General features: G+C 43.0%; 1 protein-coding gene across 1 annotated transcript; it reads right to left on the bottom strand.

The window, feature by feature from the left end:
- Positions 1–286: 286 nt before the first annotated feature.
- On the bottom strand, positions 287–9483 carry cog8 (component of oligomeric golgi complex 8). The gene is made up of 4 exons (XM_072517989.1): positions 8907–9483; positions 7646–8464; positions 983–1151; positions 287–830 (listed from the first exon to the last, which is right to left on the bottom strand). Exons 1-4 carry the CDS (start codon positions 9447–9449, stop codon positions 511–513), a joined length of 1851 nt encoding a protein of 616 aa, XP_072374090.1. The 5' UTR covers positions 9450–9483; the 3' UTR covers positions 287–510.
- Between the last annotated feature and the right edge of the window lie 1258 nt (positions 9484–10741).

Below are 10741 nucleotides of genomic sequence, written 5' to 3'. Positions count from 1 at the left end.
TCGCCCCGCGCCCCCCCCCAGGACCCCGGAGCCCGCCCATGCCGCCTGGTCCCGCCGGTAAATACCAGGTTTGATTTACGTCGGCGGGACAGGCAATTCCTGGGCGGGACTTCGGCCCATCCGGGCCGGAGAATCCAGCGGGGGGTCCCGCCAACCGGCGCGGCTGGATTCCCGCCCCCGCCCAATCTCCGGGAGCGGAGACTTCGGCGGGGGCGGGGGCGGGATTCACGGCGGCCAACGGCCATTCTCCGACCCGGCGGGGGGTCGGAGAATGACGCCCCAGAGTCTCAAAATAAGGTGCCTTCCATTTAGGACTTGTATACAGAGCCAAGTTAGGCAGTCTTTTGGTCTACAAGGGAGTCTACAAGGACCAACTAAACCCAGGATAATCTCATTTTTCAATTATAATGAACTAGGGAAAAAAATAAAACATTTATGCAGTTCAGCCCACTGTTGAATTAAATGATAGGAATTCCAGGTACAGTCAATCACATTTAACTTAAAAACATGCTACAATCCAGCTTGCAGTAAAGTATTTTCTGCTGTCTGGCTATCCACATATAATGGACCAGGTTTCATTTCTTCCGTTGTAAAACTTTGCACAGACGAAGACAATATTGTTGAAGGTGGATATTGTTCACTTAGCTTCCCAGTTTTTATCTCTGATACAGAGCTTTCTAAGATGGTTTCCGCTGTCAGAATCTGGTTGGGACTCTGGGGTGGAATTATGATTTCCTTTTTTGGTAGGAGAAAATCGAGCAGTTCTAGAATAGCAGTTATATTAATGCACCCAATTGAGCCATATTTATGAAGCTGTGTGGGAGGAATACCTGCCAGACACAAAAAGAGTAAAATATGAAAAACAAATGAAAATATCTAGCTGCTAATGAATTTCAGAGCTATAGTTTGACCAATTAAAAAATATAATCCACTAAAACTAAGTAACTAGTGACTGAAGCATGATCAACATCTGAGTACATACCAAGGATCTGTGCTACTTGTGCAGGTGGAAAAAGAACCTGTAAGCATCGGTTCAGGTAAGGCACGAGGTCTTCAGTAAATGTTATGCAGAACTGGACAAACAGGTCTCGTTCTTTCACACTAAAGGCAGTTTCTTCTGCTCGGTGAAAAGTGAGAATTAGCTTTGTAACCTATAAAGAAAAATTGAATTAGTAAAACAGATTTTCTGCAAATTGGAGAACACTAAATGGAGAGAAGATAGATAGAGCTGTAGGCTTTTCCAGATCTACCACTGCTTGCACTGATCATGAATCAAGGTAATTAGTCACAAGTCTGGTAATGCAATTCCTTCATCTTCGCACCAACTCAATGTATTCCCCAAGTAAAGTCTGATTTTTAGAAGTACTGGTTTCAAATTCAACTTTTGACAAATTATTCTGAAGATCACTGCTGCAGTCCAGCGTCAGTCACTTCTGATGATCTTCTAAGGAACTGTTCAACCTTAAAGTACTTCACTAGTCAGAAGGCAATTAAGTCATTATGGCACAGGATGTGGCCATTCAACCCATGCCAGTTCTCTGGACGGCAATCCAATTAGCCCCATTTCCTCACTGCAGCTCTATAAATTTATTTCCATTAACTGCCCATCCAATTTCCTTTTGAAACCATTCTGGGAACTCTCCTCTGCATCTTCTCAAAGACCCTCAACATTCTTCAAATGTGCTGACCAGAACTTGACACAATATTCGACTTGTGGCCCAACCAAAGTTTTACAAAGGTTAAGCATAATGTCCCGCCTTTGAGACTCAAATGCCTTTATTTTAGAAGCCCAAAATCGCATATACTTTGCTCACTTCTCTCAATGCATCCTGCCACCTTCAAAGATCTATGCACATGAACCCCAAGTCCCTCTGTTCTTGCACTGTTTTTGGACTGCGCCATTTAGTCTATACTGCTTCTTCCAAAATTGCATCAACATCTCTATTTAAATTCCATCTGAAATTTCTCTGTCTAATCAGCTGGCCTAACTATTGCAGTCAATTGGTATAATTTCTGCCAGACATACCAAGTTTCAAATTTTGAAATTTTACTCTGCATTCTGATATGCAAGTCACTTATATTCATCACATTTAGAGGTCTCCGGACTAACCCAGTTAGCGTGAGCATCCACTTTTTGCTCTGTAACCAAATGGATTCTGTCTTTGCGCTCAGGACATCCTCTTGTGAAGATGGATATTATTTTTTTTAGATATATATTTGGGAATACAGTAGTTCTGTACAGAAAGTTGTATGTCTGTGTGCATGATTTTATTAAGCTGTGGGAATGTTAACAGAGACATACATCTGTGAGAGCTGAGATATAAAATGATAAAGTGCTAGGTGCATGCATTTGTAATGAAAAGCTATGAAGTGGATTTATAAGCAAATAGGTTGGTTTTTAAAAAATGCATTAGGAGATAGGGACTTGACTTTTCAGCTGTTAAAGTACTGTTAATGTACTTTACAACTTTCATAAGTAAACGAGGGAAGGTTATTAAATTGTATTTGACCCGAAAGTGGAGACAACAGGAAAACATGGACGATTTTTATATTTTGGAGCTCAAAGAGGTGCGGAGGACAATGGAATCAGAGAAGGAGAAAAGATAAAGAAAGATGTTGAGCAGAGTTAGTGTGGCTGTGTGGAGGAGTGGTCCCGTGACTACCTCTGTGTAGCAAGGTGTGAAATATGAACCAGTCATTTAGTGGGACAGAAGTCTTTGTTTCAGAAAGCAGTTTGTTTTCTGAACTTTCTTGGATTTCCACATGAGAGTGGTTCATGGAGTTATGTGGTATATCTTTACTAAAGTAACAGTAGTTTTGCTTTGGGTAATATTGCTGAATTTTTATGGTTAAAAAACTGTACAGGAGTGTTGCCAAGAAGTCGGTTCTGACAAAGTGGGATTTTTTTGGGGGGGCGGATGTTTTGTAAGACTGTTTAAATTGTGTAACTTTAATCTTGGTTTATTTCTTGTTAATACATCTTTTAATAGTTAAAATACTAAAAGTGTTACTGGAATTCTCTGCTTCTGGGATCACTAGTTTTTTCTTCTCATTTTCAAAATACAAAAAAAAAGGATTATGATCAGCAAGACATGTTTCCCTCTGGGACTTGGCTTGCTCAGCAAATAATATCTTCTGTGATCTTAACACTCTTTGTTTCCAACACGGTTGTGTCTTCCCTAATCAGTACTGCGACTGCATCGCCCCTTTTCCTTCCCACCCTTTTTGAAAACTTTGTATCCTTGAGTATTAAGTGCCCAGTCGTAACCACTTTAAAATTATGTTTCCACTGTCATTACATCATATTCCCAAATAGCTATTTGTGCTAGCTGTTCACCAATCTTATGCACCATGCTTAGTGTGTTTACATAGAACCTTATATTCCTCGTAGCACTGCTTAGTCAGCTCCTATTTAACATTGTACTACTTCCTCCACTTGTCCTATCCAAAACTCTCACTTCTTTGTGCACCTTATTCCTTGTTTCTACTTCTATAGGTTTGTTCCATGTCCTATCAATTTAACCACACGAGTGAACCTTGCCCAGAGGAATTGGTCCCAGAACTGTTGAGGTGCAACCAGTTCCTTCTGAATAAATATCTCCAGCCCCAGAACTGGCCTCAATGTCCCAAAAATCTGAAGCCCTTCCTTCTGCATTATACCTCAAGACATGCATTGATCCTCCCGATCTAACTATTTCCATTCTCACTAGCATGTGGAGCTGGGAGTAATCTGGAGATTGCTACCTTCAAAGTCCTACTTTGAAAACTTCCTCCATAGTCCTTGAAAATCTGACCGCACGGCCTAGATGTAGTTGGTACCGGTGTATCAGAACTTCAGCCTCACTCCCTTCCCCCTGAAGAACATTCTGTTCTTTCTCCATAACGTCCTTTACCCTGGTATCAGGGAGGCAACATACCATGTGTGATTCATGATGATGGTTATAGAAATGCCTGTTTGTTCTCTGACTGTGGAATCTCCTACATTACTGCATTTCTACTTTTTGTTGTTCCTTATTGGCACGGGAACATAATAGAAGCAGAGGACTAGAAGATGCCTTAAGCCTGTTCGGCCCCATTCAATACAATCAAGGTTGACCTTGTCTCAACTTCACTTTCTCACCTGTTCACCAGAATCCCTTGATTCGGAGGCACCAAACATGTCTATCGCAAGCTTGAACATACTAAACCTCTGGGATAGAGAATTCTAAAAATTCATAACCCTCTGAAATTTCTCCTCACCTCAGTTCTAAATGATTGACTGCTCTGCATTCTCTAGAACAGATGAAACAACCTCTCAGTACCTACGCTGACAAGTCACTTCAGAACGTAACCTCTCAGTATCTACGCTGACAAGTCACTTCAGAACGTTACATGTTTCAGTGGAATTACCTCATATTTATCAACCCGAGAGAGTTTGGACCAATGTACTCAGTTTCTCATCATAGGATAGCCCTCTTATCCCAGGAAGCAATTTAGTGAACTTTCTTTGTACTGCTTTGTACATGCCTTTACTATAGAAACTAAAACTGTGCGCAGTATCCTAGGTGTAGCCTTATCAAAGCCTGAAACAATTTTTCCATGGCTTCCTCACTCTTAAAACTTTAATCCCTTGCAATAAAGGCAGTTACCTTCCAAATTGCTTGATGTACCTGTTTGCTAACGTTGTGTTCCTTGTACAAGTGCACCGAAGTCTCTCATTATTAAGTCTCAACTTTTAAAATTCCACACCTTTAAAAAATATTTTGCTATTCTGACTACAAAAGTGATTAACCTCACATGATACTCTATCCAGCAAATTGTTGCTCATTCACTTAATCTGTCTACATCTCTTTGCATCCTCCCCTCATTGTTTCCAAACCTTGTTGTACCACAGCAATTCCTTGATCGCATTGTGTAGTCGCGTTTTGCTTCATGAAGGACATATGCTGGAAACCAGCAAATTTGGAAACATTACTCAGAGTGCCTTTATCTAAGCCATGAATATAGATTGTAAATAGTAAAGGCCCCGATCCACGTGGCTCTCCACTTGTTGAAGTCTGCCACTTGAAGGTGCCCCATTTATCCCTACTTTTGGTTTCCTGCCCGTAAACATTCCTCCAGCTATGCTAACACATTGCCCCCAAATCCATTAGCCCTAACCTTGCATACTTCCCTTCTGTGTAGCATCTTATCAAATGCTTTCTGAAAATCTAAGTGTGCTACTTGGTGTCCTCTTTATTTATCTGACTAGTTACATCCCTAAAAACTCTGAAAAAAATTGTCAACCAATTATTTTTGTAAAACTATGTTAACAGATATCTTTGCAGCATCCTTGAACATGGGTTGAGGTACCGGAGGACTGGAGAATTGCTAATGCTGTCCCCTTGTTTAAGAAAGGTAGCAGGGATAATCCAGGTAATTATAGACCGGTGAGCCTGACGTCAGTGGTAGGGAAGCTGGAGGGATAGGATCTATTCCCATTTGGAAGAAAAAGGGCTCATCAGTGATAGGCAACATGGTTTTGTGCAGGGAAGGTCATGTCTTACCAACTTAATAGAATTCTATGAGGAAGTGACAAAGTTGATTGATGAGGGAAGGGCTGTAGATGTCATATACATGGACTTCAGTAAGGCATTTGATAAGGTTCCCCATGATAGGCTGATGGAGAAAGTGAAGTCTCATGGGGTCCAGGGTGTACTAGCTAGATGGATAAAGAACTGGCTGGGCAACAGGAGACAGAGAGTAGTAGTGGGATGGAGTTTCTCAAAATGGAGAACTGTGACCAGTGGTGTTCCACAGGGATCCGTGCTGGGACCACTGTTGTTTGTGATATGCATAAATGATCTGGAGGAAGGTATAGGTGGTCTGATTAGCAAGTTTGCAGATGACACTAAGACTGGTGGAGTAGCAGATAGTGAAGGGGACTGTCAGAGAATACAGCAGAATATAGATAGATTGGAGAGTTGGACGGAGAAATGGCAGATGGAGTTCAATCTGGGCAAATGCGAGGTGATGCATTTTGGAAGATCCAATTCAAGAGCGAACTATACGGTAAATGAAAAAGACCGGAGGAAAATTGATGTACAGAGAGATCTGGGTGTTCAGGTCCATTGTACCCTGAAGGTGGCTGCGCAGGTCGATAAGAGTGGTCAAGAAGGCATTCGGCATGCTTTCCTTCATCGGAAGGGGTATTGAGTACAAGAGTTGGCAGGTCATGTTACAGTTGTATAAGACTTTGGTTCGGCCACATTTGGAATACTGCGTACAGTTCTGGTCGCCATATTACCAAAAGGATGTGGATGCTTTGGAGAAAGAGGCTGGTTTAGCACACTGGGCTAAATCGCTGGCTTTTAAAGCAGACCAAGGCAGGCCAGCAGCACGGTTCGATTCCTGTACCAGCCTCCCCGAACAGGTGCCGGAATGTGGTGACTAGGGGCTTTTCACAGTAACTTCATTGAAGCCTACTCGTGACAATAAGCAATTTTCATTTCATTTCAAGTGCAGAGAAGGTTCAGCAGCATGTTGCCTGATATGGAGGCGCTAGCTATGAAGAGAGGTTGAGTAGATCAGGATTATTTTCATTAGAAAGACGGAGGTTGAAGGGGGACCTCATTGACGTCTACAAAATCATGAGAGGTATAGACAGGGTGGATAGCAAGAAGTTTTTTCCCCCAGAGTGGGGGACTCAATTACTAGGGGTCACGAGTTCAAGGAGGGGAAAAGTTTAAGGGAGATATGCGTGGAAAGTTCTTTACGCAGAGGGTGGTGGGTGCCTGGAACGCATTGCCGGCGGAGGTGGTAGAGGTGAGCACGATAGCATCATTTAAGATGTATCTAGACAGATACATGAATGGGCAGGGAGCAGAAGGATACAGATCCTTAGAAAATAGGCAACAGTTTTAGATAAGAGGATTGGATCGGTGTAGGCTTAGAGGGCCTGTTCCTGTGCTATAATTTTTCTTTGTTCCACCAGATTATACAATGACCTAAGTGCATTGTGAAGACTTCTTTCATAATGGATTCCAGCATTTTCTCGACAACTGATGTCAGGCTAACTAACCTGTCGTTCCTAATTTTCTCCCTCCCTCCTTTAGAATACTATAGGAAGTGACGGATTTTGGTACAATGCCCCTAAATGGCAAGATACGGTCAGTTTATGCAACACATTTCATGTATACCCTTTTGGCAATAATAATAATTTGACGCATATGCTGTTTATATCCATAGAATACACCATTTGATCATCGCCACTGATGTATGCTGAAAGGCAAAAACGTTACTGATATGTCGATTTATAGGAATACAGTATTTTTAGGTTCAAATTATGGCCATATTTTCATGTAAATTGTAATTTAGTTGCCTTGATTGTGGTGTGTTTTTTTAGCCATATATTCAACTGTATATTTTTCCCCCTTTTATAAAACAAATACAGGAAAATGGAAGAAGTAGGAAAGATATTCCAGGTATGACTAACGACTGTAGTGGAAGAAGTATAACAGTCAGGGTGTCAACTGACCAATCATTTTAGTACTTCAATTAATCTAAACTGCAAGCAGAACTTAAGTTGGCAAACACACCAAAATTATGTTAACTCACTTAATTCGCACTTTGTTTAAAAACTCTTTTAAAGTATTTGGTTATGCTGAGGTTACAACAGTCAAAATACCTTCACAAGTGCACCTTCCAAGCACATAGTTACTTCCTGTGCAAGTGCTATGGGACAACAGAGACGAAGGTCATTAAAGGTCACCAAAATGTTATTTAGAAAACATGCCAGCGGAGGGAAGTCTAGAAGCACCATCGGAGGCTGCAAAGTTCCTGGCTGACCAGTTGGTAGAGTCACAGGGATTGTGCTTCCTAACAATGCTGGAGCAGATGTTAATGTGTACAGATTCATGTCTTCCTTAAACTTCTCCAAAGCATCCTGAACAGCTTTCACAAAGGTATTCATAGCAACCTTTTGAAACATTGGAGCAAGCTGTCCACGAAAATCTGCTCCCACACGACTAAAAGAAAGCCCAAAATACATACACTGTCCCAGCAATGAATCCAAGCGACCACCCACTCCCTTCTGAAGATCTGATTCCAGGGTCCGCAGAAACTCAGAAACCTTTTGCACCACCCAGCCATGGAAAATAGCGCTTTCATTCACGGTATGATCACTGGAAAGTAATAATGGATCTTCATCTGAGAAAATGGCACGGTACTGAGTGATGATGTCAAACAGGTGAACTCGGCAAGCCTCAATTGTTTTAGTTATGTGAAAATAAGGATCATTGTCTATTATGGAGCCAAGCATAGATTTCAACCAGGCATCTCGAGCCTGAAGAAACTTTATTCTTAATTCTGCTTCGGTGAAAACATCCATCCTTCTCAAATAGCCTATGACCCGAAGACAAGCTGGAAGTTGGACACTGGTACGTAGCTGTTGGATAAGCTGGTTTAACATCAACTGAGCAGATGAACGCACTTCATTCACTATCCGCTGGGTAAGAAAAATTATAAACACTTTAAAATGTTGCAGAGATTTTGACAACAAAGATGTATTTGCATGATAAAGTATTTGCATTTTATTTGAAATGATTATCAAAGCGAAAAGATGATAAAGCCAAATACATAAAATCATCAGGTATTAAACTACACAAACATATTTTAGGTACCGCTCTGGTTGCATTAGAAATCTCCTAAATTACAGCTAGTCACAATAACTCAAGTTACTCTTTCTGCCCCACAAGGGCAATTAGGGATGGGCAATAAATGAAGCGAATAAATAAGCAAAATCTATTTACAGCATCTTTTGCTTTTATTTCAGATTTCTCGCATCTTCAGTACTTGCATTTATATTCTTTTTTGTGTCATGTTGCGAAAACAATTCCGATCCATAGCCGATTCTGAGGGGAAACATTCACAAGGAGGCTAATGAATACCTGTATCACTGGAATGGAAGAGTATTTCTTCTCCAACCTCTTCACGTACGAGGTTAACTCAAGAGCCTCCTCGTAGTAGCCGTTCCTGACGCAGGTGTCCATGAGCTGCGGGATCTCCAGGATTTCCAGGATCTCGGTGTGCCGGTTGAGGGTCAGGCTGTTCATCCTCCTGCTGGCGCCAGTCGCTTCCGTCTCCTTGATGAACTGCCTGCACTTCTCGCTCAGGCCGGGCAGCTTGTCCAGGAGGCTGGAGACGTGTTTCTCCACCAGGCCGAAGTCGCGGTAGATTTCCTTGGTGCATTCCGCCGTTTTGATGAAGGTCTTGTAGTTGGAGAAGGCAAGTTCCTGGGTCTGCTGCAGTATCTGGGCCCGCTCCTCCGCAAGCCTCTCAGGCTCCCTGTTCAGCTTGTCCACGCCGTACGAGCTCAGCTCGGAGAGGTACAGCGTGAAATCGGGATTCTCCCTCCAGTTTTCGGGGAAGGAATCCCTGAAAATCGACGCCAGAATACTCTCGTCCTCCACGTCAATCCCCAACGCCGCCATCTTGGTGACCGGCGTCACTTCCGGTCCCAACACCTTAAAGACCAGAGCCCTGATGGCGACGTCACTTCTCGTCATCAGAAAGATGTCTGCTGTTGCTAGGCGGCGACGCTGCTGCTCAGCCTGCCAAGTGGTCCCAACCAAATCCAGAGGTGAAATGTTGTGTATTTATGCAGCACACAATTTGCGCGCAGTAAGGTCTCAGAAACAGCAAAACGGTGCTGGTCAGATCCACTTGATCATTTTTTTATTGGAGAGTGTCTGGGGAGGGCTCCCTTGTTCTTCATCAAGGGGCACAATGGAATATTTTATGTCCTCCTGAGAGGACAGCTAGACCTTTTGGTTTATTGTCTCATCCCAACACAAAATATGACGGCACCTCCAACAGTGCAGCACTCCCCAGGTACACCAATGTTGGCTGAAATTAGGCTGAAGGGTGCGGAGCTTGAACACACAACCTGCTAACTCAGAGTGAGCCAAACCTGACACCAGAAAGCATGTCAAAACTTTGCTAATACTCAAACATAGTTGCAGTTGAAATCTAATTTGATTTCTGTCTTATCACAATATAAAAGCAAGATATGTAGCCATCTAAGATGGCCACCTGCAAAGGACCATGGGAATTATGGGCAACCCAGGACTCAGACAGATACAGAGCTTATGTGTATCTGAAACGCAGGTAACCAAGCCTGATCGAAACCCCCACTCGTTTACATTTCAATGGCCCATTGTCCCAGGACAATAGAACTCCAATCAAGAAACCGGTACTGAGGACTTCCGGTGGCGACTATGAGGGAGTACGTTGCACATTTGGTGTCTCCCACTCTGGCTAGACATTTGGACCTTTCCCCCCAACTTTTTTTGCGGTTTTAAGCGCTGGACTTGAAGAAGCAGTGAACAAGTGTCTGGTGTATATATTGGTTTATGGAACAGAGAGCCCGAAGGGATCGAAAGGGAAGAAACAAAAAGACAGGCTCGAGCTGGGTGTTGGCTGCAGCAGCGGACAAGATGGCCAGTGTCCAGACCCCTGGGGCTTCGGTCCAACCATCAACGGAGGAGCTGTGCAGGTCATCTGGGAAGGCTTCGCCAGACAGAAACGGGAATGTCTGGACCCGATTAAGGTGGAGAGAATGGAGTGGAGGCTTGATGCCCAGGAGCGGACGATCCAGAAACTGGAGAAGGTACTAGCTGAACAGGAGGGACACCAGATGGCGGTGGGGATGCTGAGGGAACGGCAAAAAAGGCTGCTGGAACAGGTAGAGGATTTGGAGAACAGGTCCCATAGGCAGAACCTA

This window comes from Scyliorhinus torazame, chromosome 10 (assembly GCF_047496885.1).
Source record: "Scyliorhinus torazame isolate Kashiwa2021f chromosome 10, sScyTor2.1, whole genome shotgun sequence".
Classification (NCBI taxonomy): Eukaryota; Metazoa; Chordata; class Chondrichthyes; order Carcharhiniformes; family Scyliorhinidae; genus Scyliorhinus; species Scyliorhinus torazame.
Note: the sequence above shows the minus strand (reverse complement) of the source record. Positions and strands in the feature narration are given on the sequence as shown.